General features: G+C 44.6%; 1 protein-coding gene across 4 annotated transcripts in view; it reads left to right on the top strand.

Moving 5' to 3' along the window:
* The window catches only part of PXDN (peroxidasin), a 202,716-nt gene that overhangs the window by 147,094 nt on the left and 35,467 nt on the right, over positions 1-20,155 (top strand). For 3 of the 4 annotated variants that reach the window (XM_085895156.1, XM_085895157.1, XM_085895154.1), the window contains exons 14-18: positions 8,486-8,642; positions 8,955-9,063; positions 9,624-9,781; positions 10,852-12,370; positions 14,415-14,549. In XM_085895156.1, the coding sequence (XP_085751282.1) occupies positions 8,486-8,642; positions 8,955-9,063; positions 9,624-9,781; positions 10,852-12,370; positions 14,415-14,549 (2,078 nt within the window). Of the gene's footprint in view, positions 1-8,485; positions 8,643-8,954; positions 9,064-9,623; positions 9,782-10,851; positions 12,375-14,414; positions 14,550-20,155 lie in introns of all 4 variants that reach the window. The other variant, XR_015061649.1, reaches the window with a different exon arrangement.

Raw genomic sequence — 20,155 nt, 5'->3', positions numbered from 1 at the left:
AATTAACCCAAACATCCAATTTTCACTCTTGCACTTCCTTGGAGTTTTCTTAGTTTGCTTGCAAAGTTTCAGGCTGCTAGGTTTTATGGTTTTGGAGTTATGGAGGAGACAGACACAGACACAGGCACAGGCACAGACACACGCACAGGCACACGCACACACAGACACACACACGCACAGGCACACACACGCACAGGCACACACACACAGACACACACACACACACACACACACACATTGACATTACATTTATTCATATAGATTGGAGCAGTTATACAAGTCAACGAGGAAAATATTATTGATGAAGATTGTATGTACTTTGCCTAACATATATATATATATATATATATATATATATATATATATATATATATATATATATATATATATATATATATATATATATATATATAAATGTGTGTGTGTGTCAGTTTGTGTGCCTTGCCTAAACAAGTAATAACTCTAGTATGAGGTCCCTTCATTCAACTGCTCAGTCTTTCCCTTACTTGTCAGTTGTCCAGCTGTGGCTCCACTGGAATTATATTTCCATTTTGCTCTCTGTCTCCTCGTTCTTCCATGAGCCTCAAATTTGTACATTGAAAATAACCATAGCATAAGCAGTGTCCATCGTGACCCCATCAGGTCAGGTATGGGAGCATGCGCCAGAGCAGCGCGCTGCTGTGTCCACTTTCCGCTGGTACTCCAGGGGCCTCCATTTGGCCATCCCCATCTCCTTGAGATGCCGATCAACCTGCTGCAACCACGAGGCACGTGGTCTGCTCATTGGCCTCCTCCACTCACGAGACTCCCTTGCTGAGAGAATCTGGTGAGCAGGATCAGCATCCATCATGACTGAAGAACCAGATGACGAGCACAGAGCAAACTTGACCAACTGCCACTGAGTTTTTCTGTATGGTGAAAGATCTGTGAGCTTGAACCTAAGGTGGATTTGATACTGAATTTGAGTATATTGAGGATGAAAACACAATGCTTATAACATTTATAGAGAGACTGCAGTTTTTCTGCTGGAGGAGAGTTGTTTGGTGAGAAATTAGTTCCATACTGTCTCTCTGGCGATGAAGAGATAGTGGACTAGTGACTGGAAGATAAGTTGGACTGCAGGCCAGACAAATCTGCTGAATTAAACTGCCAGACATTGTGTCACTTTGATGGATCCCTGAGGAATACCAGTGATCAACCAAATAATTTCAAGAGTATTTGCTTTGAGCAGCCATGGGAAATACTGCATAGCAATAATGAGAAAGGTTTTATGCAAAAGTTACATAAAATCAAGTCAGAGTTTGGTAGCCAGTTGGAAAAGTATGGATTGAGAATCAAACGTCTTGGATGTGATTCAAGAGGCGCAAAAGGCTTTTGCTGTAGGTCCGCCAACAACCCCTTTCTGCTAAAACTACCAAAATCACGAATCACTGCTCACCTTCACTTTTTCATTTCTCTTTTTTTTCCCGCCTTTGGAATGAACTCCGTCACTCTCTTCAATCCCACCTTTCCCTCCAGGTCTTCAAAACAGCTGCTCACCACCACTTCTTATCGTCCCCCATCCAAAACCTCAATCTTTTCTACCCCCGTTAATCCACCTCAAGCCCACCTCCTTCAAATTCCCCACTTTCCTTCCTGAAAGTCCTTGTGATGTCCATCTTGTGTACCCCATGTTCCCCGCCCCATCCCTCTCCCCTCCACAGATCTCCCAATGTCTGTGTTCCCCACTTTTTTGTGTTTTTCTTTCCCACCCCTCTTGTCTCCTGTTCCCTTTGTTATATGTTTTGTGTGTTAGCTCTAATACGAGCCTCGACAATGTACACAACCCCCCCCCCCCCCCCAAAAAAAAAAACACCGAATCCAGGCCAGCTGGAATGCTGACAGTTGAAGTATTCGGACTGGTGTCCCATTCCCAATCCTGACAAGCCAATGTTATGGTAGACTGCCGGATGGACCCAAGGTCAAATCCTCCACCCGTACGATCACCAATTTTGTAATGTATCATCGAAAGAGACCAAATGCCATCCGCTGGGAAAGCTGAATTGATCTTTACTTTGGTTTTTGGTGTACAGACACAATAGCTCTAATAAGAATCTGATGCACTGTACAGATCGCTCGTCGAAACAGGATGGAAGCCCAAGCGGTGGCTTTGACAATCCGGCAGTAGTTTTGTAATGACGTCAATTTCCCATGATCGTACTTTTTCGTGTATGCTGGGGTTACTGATGAACCAAACGATGAACTGCAAACCAGCCAACATAAAGTAATTGAAGTAATTAGATTTAATAAATCGGGGAGGGGAGATTGGAGGAGAGAAAAGCATGTATCAACAGCAATTACAGAATCATTGTACAGGGTTGGACTATAACAATTTATTACATACAGATCATGCAGTTATAATTCCTCCACGCTCACCATAACTCGTTCGGCTTAACCATTTGCCTCTGCCATTCACTTGACAAATCCTATGACACACTGGGGAATTCACAAACAAAGTTGATCAGCAAACCTGGAGGTAGAGCCTCGCAGAGTGTCTGGAAGTAGTTCGGTTCCAATCCTGGCAGGAGGCGACTGCTCGTTCTGTACGTCGACCGAGGAAGGAACAAGGGACGCAGCTTGTTCGCCAAGGTGCATCTCAGTAGCCCTCTCTTTTGCAGGAGCAATGATGGTTGAGCTGTGGAGTGGTGGAGTGAGGAGGAAGGGTGAAGTTAGGGCCACAGGCCATGGATGTCTCGGCAGTTCATGGTGGTGGGAGAACTGGGTCACTGGGCTTATGGGAGATGCAGTAGGGGTGCAGGTCTTGGTCTTGGGGGCTTGGCAGGGGTGGTGGGGCATGGGTAAAAGCAGAAGTGACAGGAGGGTTCCTGTGTTGCCTTTAAATGTTCGACCCATTTCACCAAAATCTGCACAGCAGATTGTATGACTTGACATGAGTTTTTCTATCTCATTGAATGGTTGGCATTTTAGGCCATTGACTTCATCAAATCATTAAATTGTACTGAAATAGTAATATAAAAAAACTATAAGCATTCTTTTACTGAGTTCGTTTATTTTTACTCATTCACTTCATTGTAATGCTTGAAGCTTCACTGATGAAATGACCTCTGACTTAAGTCTTTCTAACCCTTCCTATTTTCCTTGGTGAGACAGCTATCTGCTCAGCTGCACTCATTTATCTTCCTTATCGCTTGTCCACGAGGACAATGAAAGGCATGAAGGAGAAAAGGGATAAAACATGCAGACGAGCAAAGATAATAAAAGAGAAATAACATGTGGTGCAAGACCAAACACCTGGAAAATTAGGCTTTTCCGTTTTTGGCACAGCTGTCGAAAAGCAATCTTAGCCTTTAATCTCAAAGTAAATTAATTTTGGAAAACGGTTTGTTTATACAATCAACATAAATCTATAAATGCCATTTATAAATTCCAGCAAACACTTAGCTCTCCTTGCAAATAATGATCAGAGAATGAAACGGCTTTTCCCAGAAACACGCTTCTGGAACCATGATCAGTAGCCATGTCACCGTTTTATTATTATTAGTCTGGATAAACTGATAGATTCAATTAATTGGTGTGGATGATGGGCTAAATGGCTTCCTCTTGTGCCCCTCAGAAAGAAAAATACCCTGATTACAACCCCAGATACTCATTCTGTGCTTGCAACCAAGACAGTCAGTGCAAAGAGCCATTATCCTTAAAAAAATTATATAGGGGAGAAAAGCAGAGAGAAATGGTCCTGTTTCATGTTGCCTGCTCATGGTTCATAATGCTGAGATCCCAAGGTTCAAATCCAAAAACCTGTGCTAGGTAGGTAGGTGGGGAGGAATGTGTGTGGGGGTGGGGGGACTGCATGCAGGCAAGGCTTTATCAAATAGCATTAGTTTTGATTTTTAAATGTTACCGCTTAGTTTTATATGGAACACGGCAGTTAGAAGGAAAACGCTGCTGTTTGGACTGTTTTATCGCCCGGGAGTGTCCTGATACGCAGCCTTCCGATTCCCATCTCTCCCCTCAACTTCCCCTTCTCTCCCCTCACGTGGCCTTCCCATTCCCTCCCCTCCCCTCACATCGCCTTCCCATTCTCTCCCCTCACCTTCCCCTTCCCTCCCCTCACATCACCTTCCCATTCCCTCCCCTCACATCATTTTCCCCTTCCCTCCCCTCATCACCTTCCAATTCCTTCCCCTCCCCTCACATCGCCTTCCCATTCTCTCCCCTCGCCTTCCCATTCCCTCCCCTCACATCACCTTCCCATTCCCGCCCCTCCCCTCGCCTTCCCATTCCCGCCTCTCTCCTCACCTTTCCATTCTCTCCCTTCACGTCACCTTCCCATTCCCTCCCTCAGGTCGCCTTCCCATTCCCGCCCCTCCCCTTGCATCACCTTCCCATTCCCTCCACTCACATTGACTTCCCATTCCCACCCCTCCCCTTGCCTTACCATTCCCTCCCCTCACGTTCCCATTCCTTTCCCCCCCCTCACCTTCCCATTCGTTCCCCTCGCCATCGCCTTCCCATTCCCTCACATCACCTTCACATTCCCTCCCCAAAATCGCCTTCCCATTCCCTCCCCTCGCCATAAATCGCCTTCCCATTCCATCCCCTCCCCTCAAATCGCCTTCACATTACCTCCCCTCCCCTCAAATCGCCTTCGCAGTCCCTCCCTCCCCTCACATCGCCTTCGCATTCCCTTCCCTCAAATCACCTCCCAATTCCCTCCCCTCCCCTCTAATCGCCTTCCCATTCCCTCCCCTCCCCTCAAATCACCTTCCAATTTCCTTCCCTCCCCTCAAATTGCCTTCCCATTCCCTCCCCTCCCCTCACATCGCCTTCCCATTCCCTCCCCTCACATCGCCTTCCCATTCCCTCTGCTCAAATCGCCTTCCCATTCCCTCCCCTCCCCTCATATCGCCTTCCCATTCCCTCTCCTCACATCACCTTCCCATTCCCTCCCCTCAAATCACCTTCCCATTCCCTCCCCTCAAATCGCCTTCCCATTCCCTCCCCTCCCCTCAAATTGCCTTCCCATTCCCTCCCCTCACATCGCCTTCCCATTCCCTCCCCCCAAATCGCCTTCCCATTCCCTCCCCTAAAATTGCCTTCCCATTCCCTCCCCTCCCCTCAAATCGCCTTCCCATTCCCTCCCCTCAAATCGCCTTCCCATTCCCTCCCCTCAAATCGCCTTCCCATTCCCTCCCCTCAAATCGCCTTCCCATTCCCTCCCCTAAAATCGCCTTCCCATTCCCTCCCCTCGCCTCAAATCACCTTCCCATTCCTTCCCCTCGCCTCAAATCGCCTTCGCATTACCTCCCCTACCCTCAAATCGCCTTCGCATTCCCTCCCCTCCCCTCACATCACCTTCCCATTCCCTCCCCTCCCCTCAAATCGCCTTCCCATTCCCTCCCTTCCCCTCAAATCACCTTCCCATTCCCTCCCCTCCCCTCAAATCACCTTCCCATTCCCTCCTCCCCTCAAATCACCTTCCCATTCCCTCCCTCCCCTCAAATCACCTTCCCATTCCCTCCCCTCCCCTCAAATCACCTTCCCCTCCCCTCCCCTAAAATCGCCTTCCCCTCCCCTCCCCTCACATCGCCTTCCCATTCCCTCCCCTCAAAGCACCTCCCCATTCCCTCCCCTCCCCTCAAATCGCCTTCCCATTCCCTCCCCTCACATCGACTTCCCATTCTCTCCCCTCACATCGCCTTCCATTCCCTCCCCTCACATCGCCTTCCCATTCCCTCCCCTCACATCGCCTTCCATTCCCTCCCCTCACATCGCCTTCCCATTCCCTCCCCTCACATTGCCTTCCCATTCCCTCCCCTCACATCGCCTTCCCATTCCCTCCCCTCACATCGCCTTCCCATTCCCTCCCCTCACATCGCCTTCCATTCCCTCCCCTCACATCGCCTTCCCATTCCCTCCCCTCACATCGCCTTCCCATTCCCTCCCCTCCCCTCAAATTGCCTTCCCATTCCCTCCCCTCCCCTAAAATCGCCTTCCCATTCCCTTCCCTCATTTGTTCTTGTTTTTTTTAAGGAAATATATTCTGAACTTTTTTCACTGTATTTAGATTTTATCCATACTTTTTGCTAAAGTAAGCCAGGTTAAATGAATTTTTCGTTCGAAAATCGAACATTTTTAAAGGTAAACTAGACGACCCGTGAACCCGTTTGAGTTCCCGTTGTGACAGCAGTTGATGAAAAAAATCATTTCAAGAAAAAAAAAGATAGCTCCAGCGAACTATACCTCTGAGGTTGTTTGCATTGATCAAATTCTCCCGAAGAGTACTTGACTGAATCGGGAATTGATATTTAAATAATTTATTCACTGCCCGATTTGAACGAAACTTGATACTGCACACCGCAGGTGAATGGTAAGTGAGGTGTGCCAAAAATTTTGCGCTATCGTGCACCGTTTTAGCTGTATTTCGGGAACATACATACACATACACACAAGATGAGAGTTTTAGTAATATACTAGATGACCCGTGAATCCATTGGGTTCCCGTTGTGACAATATTTGACAACAAAATCATTTCAAAAAATAAAAAAGATAGCTCCAGCGAACTATACTGCTGAGGTTGTTTGCATTGATCAAATTCTCCCAAAGAGTACTTGACTGAATCGGGAATTAATTTTTTAATAATTTTTTCGTTGCCTGATTTTAACGAAACTTGATACTGCACACCGCAGGAGAATGCTGAGTAAGGTGTGCCAAAAATTTTTGCGCTATCGTACCGTTTTGGCTGTATTTTGGAAACATACATACATACATACATACATACATACATACATACGTATATACAAGATGAGAGTTTTAGTAATATATAGATGGATAGATTGGTTGGTCTTGTGCGTTATTCTGTCTATCTGAGTGTCTGTTTGTTTGTATGTCAATCGCCAACAGGTTACAATGTTAAACCGATCTTCACAAAACTTCACCACATGGTACAGTTCGTCATAAGTAAGAAGCCGATTGTTTTTGAGGTCAATAGGTCAAAAGGCTCACAGAGGCCAAAGGTCAACAAATTTTTCAAATTTCTAAAATCCTCAATTTTCATCTGATTGACTACAAATTTGAAGAGGATTTGCATATCAGGTCACTGAATTCAATGAACAATGATTTTTGAGGTCAACATAGGCCAATTGGTCAACTTAGGCCAAAAAGTTGACATCGGCCGAATTTCTAAAATTGTCAATTTTCATCTGATTCACTTGAAATTTATGCCTGGTATTTGCTTAATGGTTAGAGTGGTGGACTTGGGATCCTAGGATCTGGAGTTCAAATCCCACTTGGCTGTTGAATGAATACCAGGTGGGGTTTGGCAGCCTGTCATCCTTCTGATGTCAGCAAAATGAGTGAGTGCCAGCTTTTTTCTTCTTTTTTTGTATACATTGTCAAGGCTCGTGTGAGAGCTAACACACAATGCACAGCAAAGGGGGGGGGGCATGAGACGAGGGGCGGGAGTGGGAAGGACAAAACAGTGTGGAACAGAGAGATCTGTGGAAGGCAAAGGGATGGGGTGGGGAACATGGGGAATACAAGATGGACATTACAGGGACTTTCAGGAAGGAAAGCAGGGAATTTGAAGGAAGTGGGTTTGGGTGGATTATCGGGGGTAGAAAAGATCGAGGATTTGGATGGGGGACGATAAGAGGTGGTGGTGGTGAGCAGCTGTTTTGAAGGCCTGGAGGGAAGAGTGGGATTTAATAGAGTGAGGTAGTTCCACATACTTGTGTGCACACTTGCACGTATCCTGTGTCAGAGTGGTGACATGTCCAAGATTGTGCCCAATAGCCAAAGAGACTGCTTAGGCAGCATCAACGCTCTGCACAGAGTATGGTCCCAATGGATGGATGGATGGACTTGACATTTTAAGTGGATTTGCATATTTGGTCATTGAATTCAACCACCAATTATTTTTAAGGTCAAATTTGTTTTCTGGATTTCACAAGTGTCATGCTATGCATGACATCTTTGTTATTTCTTTCTTGTTCGTATTTCACCATAATTTGGACAAGCAGACCTGATGTCACAAATTCCAAACTCCTTTTTAAGACTTTATTTAATGCAGCAGTCAACACTCATGGAAGAGCTGGATGACAGTGCGTATCAAATTTTCAAATTGTCAGAGTGATGTGAAAGCAGCCGTATGTGTCGAAAGACACGATGAGGATAAGTAAGTAAGTCAGTAGAGGGAGGTGAACGGGCAGACAATGGATATAGATGCAAGTAAACAATTGATGGTATTGAGAGTGGAGCCACACATCCATAAAGGGGACACAGTTAGCTGGAGGATGGAGAATAAAATCATGAATGGGTATGGAGAGGTAATGAGGTGGCAGTCAAATCGTTGAGCTGTCTCTCGAAGGACTGGACAGAAGAGCATGGAAGGATATAGTTGGAGAGAAAGGTCCACAAATGCGAGAAAATGTGTATAAAGAAGTGGTGACCTTAAACTAATGGACTGTACGCTCGTCTTTTGTAGGATGGTGTACAGCTCACTGCCAGTGGGAAGTTCGACATTACCCCTGAAGGATTCCTGACAATCCATGACATTGGCCCTTCTGACCATGGTCGCTATGAATGCGTTGCGAGAAACCCTGTTGGCTCTGCTTCGACCAGTATGCTGCTGACAGTACAAGGTGGGAACGGAGCGCGCCATGCAACACCACGCAACGGGACACTGACATGGTGTGAGGCGGGCTCTGAATGTTTCATTGGAACAAATAGGCAGAAGCTGTTAAATCATTCAGTCTCTGCTTCGAGCGCAACTGAAAACAGTTTATCAAGGTTTAGCACATCACTATTTTAAAAGCACTTTGACTGGAGTTGTGTTTCCTTAAGAAAGTGATCCCCACCGCGAGTCAACATCTCCATGGTTAAAAATCTGTTTGTAACATCACGCAGATTTGAGTCCCCTTGTGTATGTTTATAATGAGGTCTCCATATATCAGTTCCTCAGGGAAACAGAAGTGGAGACAGCTTTGTGCAGTCATCCATTCAGGAGGCCATTTGGAGTGTGGACAGTGCAATAAATTCGACTCGCAGGGAGCTCTTCAACAGGTAATGTTTCACCTGTCATCCGTGGTTCACATTGCATTTCGGACATGATCGGATATAACTTGAGGACTGTACATGTGGAAGCCTCATTGCAGTGTACGCTTGCATTGTGCATGAACAGACGCACAGAAGTGATTGCAAGACCCCGTCTCCCGCTGAGCGGGGGACAGGCTAAAATGGGACACTCTGTCAGCCATTGCCTAAAAGGATGAATCTTGTGAAAATGCACAACAGATGTGCAGCCACATTGTAGAATAATGACATGTATTTTGGCTAAACAGTTATAGAACAAGCTAACATGGACATTACATTCCATCTTGAAACGAGTTGACTTTTTTTTTTATTGGTAACAAAATCGAAATGTCTCATTTACCGTGTTGAAATGAAGTGATTAGCTCTTGTGATTTTCTACCCCCATACCCTTTAATAATACAATGAGAGCACTGTTTATCAAAGCCTTACCAGGCACAATTGTGTGTGTGTGTGTGTGTGTGTGTGTGTGTGTGTGTGTGTGTGTGTGTGTGTGTGTGTGTGTGTGTGTGTGTGTGTGTGTGTGTGTGTAGACAGCCACGAACATCATCCGACCTCCTCGCGCTTTTCCGCTACCCTCGTGACCCTTTCACTGTGGGGCGGGCTAGAGCCGGAGAGATCTTTGAGAGAACCTTGCATCTCATCCAGCAGCATGTGCGCAGGGGCCTGAGTGTAGACCTCCGTGACTCAAGTATGCAGATTGTGGTGGGGTATGCTCCATTTAAAAAAGGCTTGTAATTGTCACAGCTATCTCTCCTTTTGTCATATAACACTTCTTCTTTCCATGTGCAGCACAAGGATGTGGTGTACCACCATCGGCTGAGAGCGTGGCTCTGTAGGTTAGGGCAGGAATTTGGAATTTGGACAGGGTGCTGGGGATAGCTCGCCTGCTCTTCGTGAAGGACACCATGGGATCTTTAATGTCCATCAACCAATACCGGCAGACAGGACGCCCAGTTTAATCTCCATCCGAGAGACGGCACACGCATTGATGAATCACCTTACCTGCGAAACACCATGATGACAGTTTATACCTCAGTCGGGATTCGAACCCAGGCTAGAATGCTGAAAAGCGAGTGTGTGTATCGCTAGGCCATCCTACTAACCATCATAACACTAAGCTAGAGGTTCCCACTCAAATCTTATTTAAGCTCATGGCTTGAATAGTCACCTGACCTGACACCACGTGTCTTTATCCCATTGGCATTCTACCTATTGCTGAATTACCTGAAATATCTCAGTGAATGTTCTTATAAATCAGCATCAAGTTCGCACTTGTGTGTCTTCAAAGGACTTCCTGTGTTGGAGTTGGCAAATATAACCGGAATTGGACGTAACTTCAGGATGCTCACGTAAATGTAATACATTTTATTTTTGTCGATTTGTGCCTTCGTGCTGTTGGTAGGTGATGATTATGTGATGCCATCGACCTCTAGACTGTGGGTCTGCCATTTTTTTTTCTTTCTTAGTCTCTACATTTGTTGTTACTGGTCTGTGGTGTAATGTGGGTGGGTTAGGTTGGGGAGTAAGTGGGAGGGGGTTTGTGATTGTTTTGTCACGGTGTTGATATATACAGCTCATCCAAAATATAACACTGGTGTCTCTCAAATCAGAATGGCTTTATGAACAAGCAACACCAACAAATATGTTGCATATATTTATTATGTATTGTGATTCTGAAGGAGCTGAATATGTGTGTATACATTCATTGGAACATGATGATGTGAGCTTGTCGAGATTCAAGTCTATCCCATCTTGCAGGCTACCATTACAATGACTTGGTGTCACCATACTACTTGGAGGTCATCGCAAACCTGTCTGGCTGCACCATGCATCGGCCCATGCCCAACTGTTCTGACATGTGTTTCCACCAGCGCTACCGTACGCATGATGGCACATGCAACAACCTTGCACATCCAATGCGTGGTTCTTCGCTCACTTCCTTTGAGCGCCTACTCAAACCCGTCTACGACAATGGCTTTACTGAGCCACGGGGCATGCACCCTGAACGCCTTTATAACGGACATCGCTTGCCAACACCACGTCGTGTCTCCACACAACTTATTGGCTCTGAGGTAGTCACACCCGATAACAGGTACACACATATGCTTATGCAGTGGGGCCAGTTTTTCGACCACGATATCGACCTCACGGTCCCAGCACTCAGCCAGGCAGGCTTTTCTGATGGCCGCCATTGCGATGAGTCCTGCTCCAACGAGCCACCATGTTTTCCAATCACCATGCCACCTGGAGATCCTCGCCATCATCACCGAGGGAATGCTGCCTCTGCCCACTGCATGTTATTTGTCCGTTCAAGCCCGATGTGTGGCAGTGGTATGACATCTTTACTTATTAATTCGGTTTACCCTCGTGAACAGATAAACCAACTAACAGCCTATCTCGATGCCTCCAATGTGTATGGAAGCACGGTTAGAGAAGCCGAATCGGTACGTGATCATGCCAGCCAAAGAGGCCTGCTGAAACGTGGCATTGTGCAGCGGACGGGAAAATCCTTGTTACCCTTTGCCGAAGGTCCGCCAACTGAATGCTTGCGAGATGAACGGGAGAGCCCTATTCCTTGCTTCTTAGCCGGTGACCAACGTTCTAATGAGCATGTGGGTCTCACGGCTATGCACACACTGTGGCTTCGTGAGCACAATCGCATTGCCACGGCCCTCCTCCAGCTCAATTCTCACTGGGATGGAGATACTGTGTACCACGAAGCCCGCAAGATTGTTGGTGCTGAAATGCAGCACATTACATATTCCCATTGGCTTCCCAAGGTGCTCGGTGAAGAGGGAATGCGGAAAATGGGGCCATACATGCGCTACAACCCGAATGTTAACACTGGCATATACAACTCCTTTGCCACAGCTTCATTCCGTTTTGGGCATACTCTCATCAATCCAATTTTGCAAAGGCTCAATAGCAGCTTTGAGCCCATTGCTGAAGGGCACCTTCCTCTGCATAAGGCTTTTTTCTCTCCCTTCCGTATTGTCAACGAGGGGGGTATTGACCCAATACTGCGTGGAATGTTTGCTACGAGCGGGAAGATGCGTAGACCTACACAGCTACTCAACCACGAACTCACCGAACACCTTTTTCACATGGCGCACACGGTTGCACTTGATCTTGCAGCCATCAACGTGCAGCGTGGCCGAGACCATGGAATCCCTTCATATAATGACTTCCGCCTCTTCTGCAACCTCAGTTCAGCCAGCAGCTTTGATGATCTCCGGCAGGAGATTAGAAACCCAGAAGTGAGAGAGAGGCTTCGCAGGCAGGTTTGATGTAATCTTCTTGTCATTAATAATTTTTCTCTTTGTGTTCCAATTTGGCCACACACCTCCACTATTTTTACGTGCATATCCTGGGCAGTTCGCCTCAATGTAATTGGACCTACACAAGTGTCATCCTGTTCACCAAACAATCAAATGTAAGTTGAATGGCACTTGTCAGTCAATAACTTTTCACTTGAGAATGATCCTATGACAACAGCTAAGTAGGACATTCTCTGCTCTTTGAAGAAATCATCAGCAATTTAAATCAATGATATCCACACTGGATTTCAGCACATTTGACACTCTCTTGAGTCTGGTCAAATTGGATGGTTTGGTATAGTGGTCTGCTTAGAAAAGATTGGATTCCCTCGATTTGTAAATTTAATTCTGAACACCCCGGATTATAATAACCCAGCAATTGATGAAAATGCATTTGAAATTTTGGCAGAAAAATGTCTGGGCTCACACCAGGAAGTTGATGCTCGCATCGCTAGCAGACAACGCATACATTTCAAACACTTAAAGGATTGCCTGGGATTTAGATGCTTTGTTCCAGTATCTGGCTGTGATTTTCGAACAGGGTAGTTTTATGATGGAATAATGACATCATCTAGAAAGCTGATGCGATTACAGAAGTAGAAATGTTAAGCATTTCTATTGCGTAACATCCACCATTTCTTTATTGTGTTCGATGTTTAAGCTTTTGGATCTGTTGTTTCATGCTAATAATGGTAAAAATTATTCCTGTAAGAGGTAGGAAACAGGAAAGCACAAAATGCACTAAATAAACGGGTGCTCTCAAATAACAAACAAAAGGAATTGTGAAGGACAAGTTCTCAGTGGGTAGCATGAAGTTAGGAGGTAGAAATAGGAGTCCATTTCTACCTCTCCCATTTCCACCTGTGCCATTTATACCCCTCTCACCTCTATCCATCCCCATTTTACACCTCTTTTTTTTCTACCTCTAACCCTTACAAACTCCTGCCCCAATGTGCGTCGCACTGTAGCAATGACAGCTGCATTTCAAAAATGATACTAGTGGGGAGATTTGGTAATGGAATCTGTCCAGTATATATTTGCTTAAAAATGTACACCTGTTCAGACACTGTCCTCCATTCACTGTACACCTACATCCTTTATTTTAGTGATGTGGTGCATCCACCTATTGTTGTCCCGTTTTTTTCTTCACCCTACTGTGTGTGTCTGTTGTCACTTTGTCTCTGATTGCTTTGCCTTGATCTGACTCCTGCGCCTTCTCGATCATGAGTGTCCCATCGTTCAATAAGCTTGTCCGTCCCACAGACATGTCCAAATCACTACGCTCAGGTAGACAAGAGCGATTGATACAACCTCGTTTGGGTAGGTTGGGGTTTCGTATGGCACTGCTCTTAGTGGGGGTTTACAAATCTTATATTATTAAAATACAACAATTCTCTGCCTAATATAGACATCATAGAAGTGGGTGAATTTATCATCCCAAGTATCACGATTTGTGTGCATATATTATTTCTATCTACTCCTGAACTGATAGATGGAATGAGTTGGAGACTGGTGATTGTTCTTGGGGTGGACACGATCAGGCTTTACACTGAAAAAATGATTCATACTCCCGGACGTGATAATGTTACAAGAACTGAACTACTTGACAGAATGAGTTGAAAACTGGTGATAGTACTCGGGGTGTGCAAGGGTGGGTGGTAGGGGTAAAAAAAATCAAATGTAATAATCTGGGGTTGAGGTTGATGAGAGGACCAAAATTCTCTCTATGTAAATATACGGTACAGTAGATCGTTTAGCATAACCTGGTGGAAGTCAGTGTAACAAATCATAAAACTTGGGGAATTAACCAGTCCATAAGGACGCTTCTTCACTCGGCACTGTAATTTAACTGTTACTATCTCGGACAACTCGTGGTTTAATCTGGCCCTTTATTAATTTGTGAACTTTTTGTGTCGTTTTTTTGTTTTGTTTTTCATTTTTGTTGTTTGATTCCTTTGACGAGCATTGCTTTAAGGTTGTATCCAATGTGATTTCAATTTGCAGCCTCTACGGAACTCCTCTGAACATGGATCTGTGGCCATCACTGATTGTGGAAGACATCATTGATGGAACTCTTATAGGGCCAACCCTCATGTGTCTGTTGGCTGTCCAATTCTCACGACTACGAGATGGTGACAGGTAGGCTTACATTTAGTGTCTCAATAAGTTCCATACAAAATGGTGTGTTGATTTGTTACTCTGCCTTTTGACTTTTTTTTTTTTTTTTACACAATTCAAGTAATCAACAGTGTTTTCTTTCTTGCTCGCATAGAGAAGTATAAATTAGTGAGTTGGCCAGATTCAGTCTGGTGTCATTGGCAACCTGGGGACATATCAGGTGCCGAGGAACACTAGTGTTAATTAGCCTAGGAATCTGGAATAATAACACCTCAATACCCTTCTGTTGCATTTCATGACGCATTGCATAAATGCATAAATGAGATATTTCATTTTACATGTTCTTTGTAGGAGTTACAATGACTGTAGAACACTTTAATGGCACTCGGTAGAGTGCATACCTCCACCAGGTTGAACAGTTTATGTTTTGTATCCCACTGATTGGCCTGATCTGGATCCGTACCTGAAGCAAATTTGAATCAGCTTGTTCTCGTCACCAAACCAACTCATTAACCTAGTTTTGTCATCCGTCCACAACTTTTTTGAGATATTGTGCTATACATCGTTTTTGGCCCTATCTCTCAATGGTGAAGATCACTTTAAAAAAAAAAAATTCTCACATCCAGATCTGGATTCGGATCTTCACCAAAATCAAACTGATTCTTCCTTGTCACACACCCGGACCTGTCCACCAAGTTTCGACCGAATCCGTCAAAGTTTTTGAGATATCGTGCTATATATTGTTTTTGGACATATCTCTCAATGGTGAAGAATCACTGAAATAATTTGAGCAGCCGGATCCGGATCTTCACCAAAATCGAATTATTATGTCCATGTCACACACCCAACCTGTCCACCAAATTTTGTCTGAATCCCTTCGCAACTTTTTGAGATATCCTATTCACAGACAGACAGATAAACAGACAAGCCGGTAGGTGGCCATGGGTCACCGAGCTTCCGATGACCTTTGACCCCTGATCTGAGTTAATCTAGTACCAAGTACTTACGAAATTGCAATCGAATCCGTTAACCCGTGTATGAGCAAGGGGGCTTTGAATGGTCATTTTGCCCGAACAATGCACTCATTGACCTTTGACCCCTGACTTAGCCCAGATAGGTCAATATGTCCTGAAGCAAAGTTGCAGTACCCATTGACTACTCTGAACCTATGAACTTTCATTCGTATCGGTTAATCCGTGTAGGAGCAAGGGTGCCTTGAATGGTAATTTTGCCCGAAAAATGCACTTATTGACCTTTGACCCCTGACCTACTCGAGATAGGTCATTATGCAAACGAGCAAAGTTGTAGTACTCATTACGGTCTACAAGCCTGTAAAGATTCATTCGATTCGGTTCAACCATCTTGGAGCTAGTGTACTTTGAATTTTCAGCGGGAATGCTCAATGGCCCTTGGACACCCAAGTTGAGAGGGTTACCATTTGGAAACTATAAGATATAGAAAAAAATGGATGTCATATAGTGGATAGAGAATCACCTGAAGATTATGCATACCAAATCTCATCGAGTTCCATCGACTGATAACAACTCGGTATCAATTTGAATGAAAAGTACCGAAAATGCGGTTTCATATTGGAAATCCCCAAAGTTTGAGGGGGTGCTGTGGGTGAACAAAGATATAAATCGAAAATCCGGCTTGATCGTTTGTGCACAATGCATTCCAGATGATTAACGTGAATTTTCATGACCATCTGACCATAACCCGAGGAGGAGTAGCATTTGGCGCGAAGGCACCTCCAGCTCTCACATATTATCGATTTTTGCACTAATTGTCCTTTGACCCCTGACCTAAGCAAAGTCGGTCAATATGTCCTGAGGCAAAGTTGTAGTACTCATTGAGTACCATGAACCTGCAAAGTTTCATTCGTATCGATGCACTCACCTGGTCGCGGGGGGACCTTCAATTTTCACGCATACCCTAATTGTAGGGGGCGCTGCGGGTAAATATTCCATATATCACAATAACCAGAATATATTTAATCGAGCATCACCTGTAGATCATTCGTGCCAAATTTTATAACCCTACGTGGGATAATGGCTTTCGGAATTGATTTTGCGTGAACGGTACCGATTTTGAAGGTTTCTCGGTTGTTGCTAGGGAACCAAAGCGTCCCTAGCAATCATGACAATTTCCAAAGCACCCAATTTCCAACCCAAGATAAGATGTACCTACCACACAAGTTTGGTCTAAATCCGCCCACGTTTACTACCAATTATGCTGATGACAAACGAACAAACATCCAAACAAACAGACAGAATAACTGACAAAAGGGTCACCTATTTCGGCGACCCAATAGACAGACAAACAGACAGGGGTGAAAGCATAACCTCAGTCCACCTTCAGTGGCAGAGGTAATATGTGCTAGTTTTTGACCCAATGTCCATGACTCGATTCTGTAACGACGAAAGAAATGTTTGGATGGCTCCGAGATTTTAGAAATTTTCCGTTGTACCTTAAACTCAAAGGTTTGAATCAATGCAAGCCACCTGTTGAAGTCTCAGATTGTGAACAGCCCAAGATAATTTCATGACTGCAGGGTGTGGTGGAGCTGTTACCATAATATTGCAGCCCTTTTACATTCTCGAGGGTTTGTGTTTTGTTAGATGAAGTTGGAAAAAGTAACTTGCGATATAAATACATGTGGCTCTCAATGGAACCCTTTCTTCTCTTCTCCCTGTCAAGGCTGGAGTATCACAAGGCAGTGTTGTAGGCCCCATCATATTCCTGATCTTCATCAATGATCTCACTGACTCTTTGGAAAATCCTCTTTATCTATTTGCTGATGATTCCACTCTCTGCCATGACATCTCTCATCCTTCAGACAGACAGGCTGCAGCCAGCCTCTTCCCTCTCCTCAGACCTTCACAAAATCCCAAACTGGTCATTCACTTGGAACATGTATTTTAATCCTGAGAAATCCCTCTCTCTCTCTCTCTCTCTCTCTCTCTCTCTCTCTCTGAAAGGACTGCACTGCAAACCCTTCCATCTATTATCTCAACAACCCTCTCAAAGAGGTTCTGTCACTCATAATCTTGGGTCTCACGCTCAGCCATGATCTTTCTTGGGCAAGCCACATTTTAAAATTTACCTCCAAGGCCAGACGCCGACTGGGTATCCTCCGTCATGCAAAGTACTTCCTTGGCACACCTGAGCTCCTATCCACTTACAAGGCTTTCATCCACAGCTCGATGGAGTACTGTTCTCCCCTCTGAGCTGGCTTCCCTACTTCACATCTTGCTCAGCTTGATGCTGTGGAAACAAAAGGCCTTCAAAATCATTGGAATCTCTCACAATGAAGCTGAATCCATGGACTTATCACTTCGCCATTGCCAACAGGTCGGTGGTCTCTCTCTCTCTGTCTTCTTCTGCCTCATTTCTGGACTTGCACCCTCTGTCCTCTCTGTGCTTTGTCCCCACCAGGTATCTGCAGGACACGCAATCCATCAGTAACCCCCTCCTCGTGAAACTGCCTAAATCCAGAACCACTGTTCACCTCCACTCATTTATTCCTCTTTTTTTTCCCAAATATTTCCAGATTCTCTTCAATCTCATTCTTCCCTCCAGTTCTTCAAGACAGCTGTTCACCACCATCTCAAGTTATCCCCCATCCGAAATCATGATATTTTCTACACCCATTAAACCACCCCCACCTCTCCCAAAATTTTGCTTATGTATCCATATTGTCCCCCCTGTTGTGTTCTCCCTTCCCCCCTCGTCATTACCTGCATCCCTTATTTGTCCATCTCCATCTACTTCCCCTTTGTCCTGCTGTTCCCTTTGTTGTGTTGTGTTCTCATCTGTTCTGTGTTCTAACTCCACCACGACCTTAGAAAATGTCTATTAAGTAGTGATTTAAAAAAACAGGTTTTCTCACCTCATGCTTAAAACATTATTCCAACTACATCTTAGGGGATATTCCAGTAGTGTGCTTCCCTTATCAATTACAAATTGCTGATATCTAATTGCCAAAACTGTTTCCTGGAGACATGTTTCATGAGGTCTCAGGTAACTCAATACTCTTGCCTAGCATTACAGGAATATCCAAGATGGCTTTCATATGAAGTGGTACATTCAAAGTCATAACCAAGCGTGTTAGGAATTTTCCATGAGCTTCTCCATTGTTCTCACAGCAGATAAAATCAGATGAAGGGATTTATTCTGACTTTTTACACAAGGAAGAAATGAATGTCTGATATGTACAAAATTTTAGACTCATTTCTGGTCACTATCTTTCTCTTGCAATGTGATGCATTTGTGGCTTTCCTGTTGCAGGGAAATGGGGAGGAAGTCATTATCCCCACGCTATTTGAAAAAAAAATGGGGGCTATTGTAATCGGCTCCTTCTGTCTGTCTGTTTGTCCGTCACATTATCTCCTCCTAAACAGTTGTGCAGAAATTCACCATACTTGGTAATTATGATCACCACATGGCAAGAAGGTGCGAGAGCAGCAAAAATATGGGTGGGGTCAAAAGGTCAAATACCCATAAAATTAAGTTACGGGCACATTCAAAAATTTTTTTTCATGAAACTGGATATGCAATCAACATTGGAGGACGCATGAAAAAAATGTAACTTTTTGGGGGATTTGACCCCCAGTTCATGCCCCAAGGAATGGGGAATGGGGGCATAGGGGTCAAAATGGGGAAAAAAAATTTAATGCAAAATTTGATATTGAGTCAACCCTGGTGGAACTTTATTCCAACTTTCAACTTTACTTAAGGTGGGAAGCATGCAGATTTGCGATAGCGTGCCATCGACTTCGATATAGATTGGGCTGTGGGGGAGGTCAGGGGCATTTCACGGGTTCAGGAAGTTAGTTTAACCAATGATACAGTGGAAGTATTATTTTAGATACCCGATAGCTCAATGTTGTAAATATGGAGTGGTATAAGAATGTACAGGATGACAGGATAGCTTAAATGTAGCAATCTCACCGTTGAGCAGTCTAGTTTGTGTTTAATTCCTGACCTGATTATGAACTATCACCCTTGTGCTTCTCAGGCATGGTGTTGCATCAGTGCATACTCTTTCAGACATACATTAAACTGGTTGCCCCTTCTACTAGAATTAGCTGGTGGATCGCACAATGTCTTTCACAAGAGTATGCCAATGTGTGCCGGAACCTTGGCTGCATTCAAAATTTTTGCCCTTTTTGCTGCTGCTGCTGGGGCTATAATACATATCATAGAGAGATAATTTATCAGACTGGATAATCACATATGCCTGACGTCTGGCACTGTTTGGATGAATTTCATTTGGTATTGGCTCTGCAACGAAAGAAACATCATTATATCACAGACCAGAGTATACAATAATATCAGCCTATCAAAGGCTGTGGAATGCAGCTTTCAAGAACACACGTTCACTGGCCGCTAGAGGTGTACTCCAACCTGTGGAAATATTGTGACTGATCTGATGTGTGCCTCCCCTGTCTCTCCCCTCCCCTTCGAGCCTCTCACAAGACTATTTGAAAAAACAAAATACTGTGGTGTGCATAATTCCAGATGTGAGGTGCTGCGGTGTGCATATTCCTGCACATCCATCTTAATCAAGCTAAGCTGAGATAATAAATTACATGATGACATGCTTTTGAGGCAGCACAACTTGC

The sequence above is a fragment of the Eptatretus burgeri genome, chromosome 9 (genome assembly GCF_056783735.1).
Source record: "Eptatretus burgeri isolate ZD-2024b chromosome 9, Ebu_testis_v1, whole genome shotgun sequence".
NCBI classification, from domain to species: domain Eukaryota; kingdom Metazoa; phylum Chordata; class Myxini; order Myxiniformes; family Myxinidae; genus Eptatretus; species Eptatretus burgeri.
The sequence above is the reverse complement of the archived record's forward strand: the minus strand, read 5'-3'. Positions and strand labels throughout refer to the sequence as shown.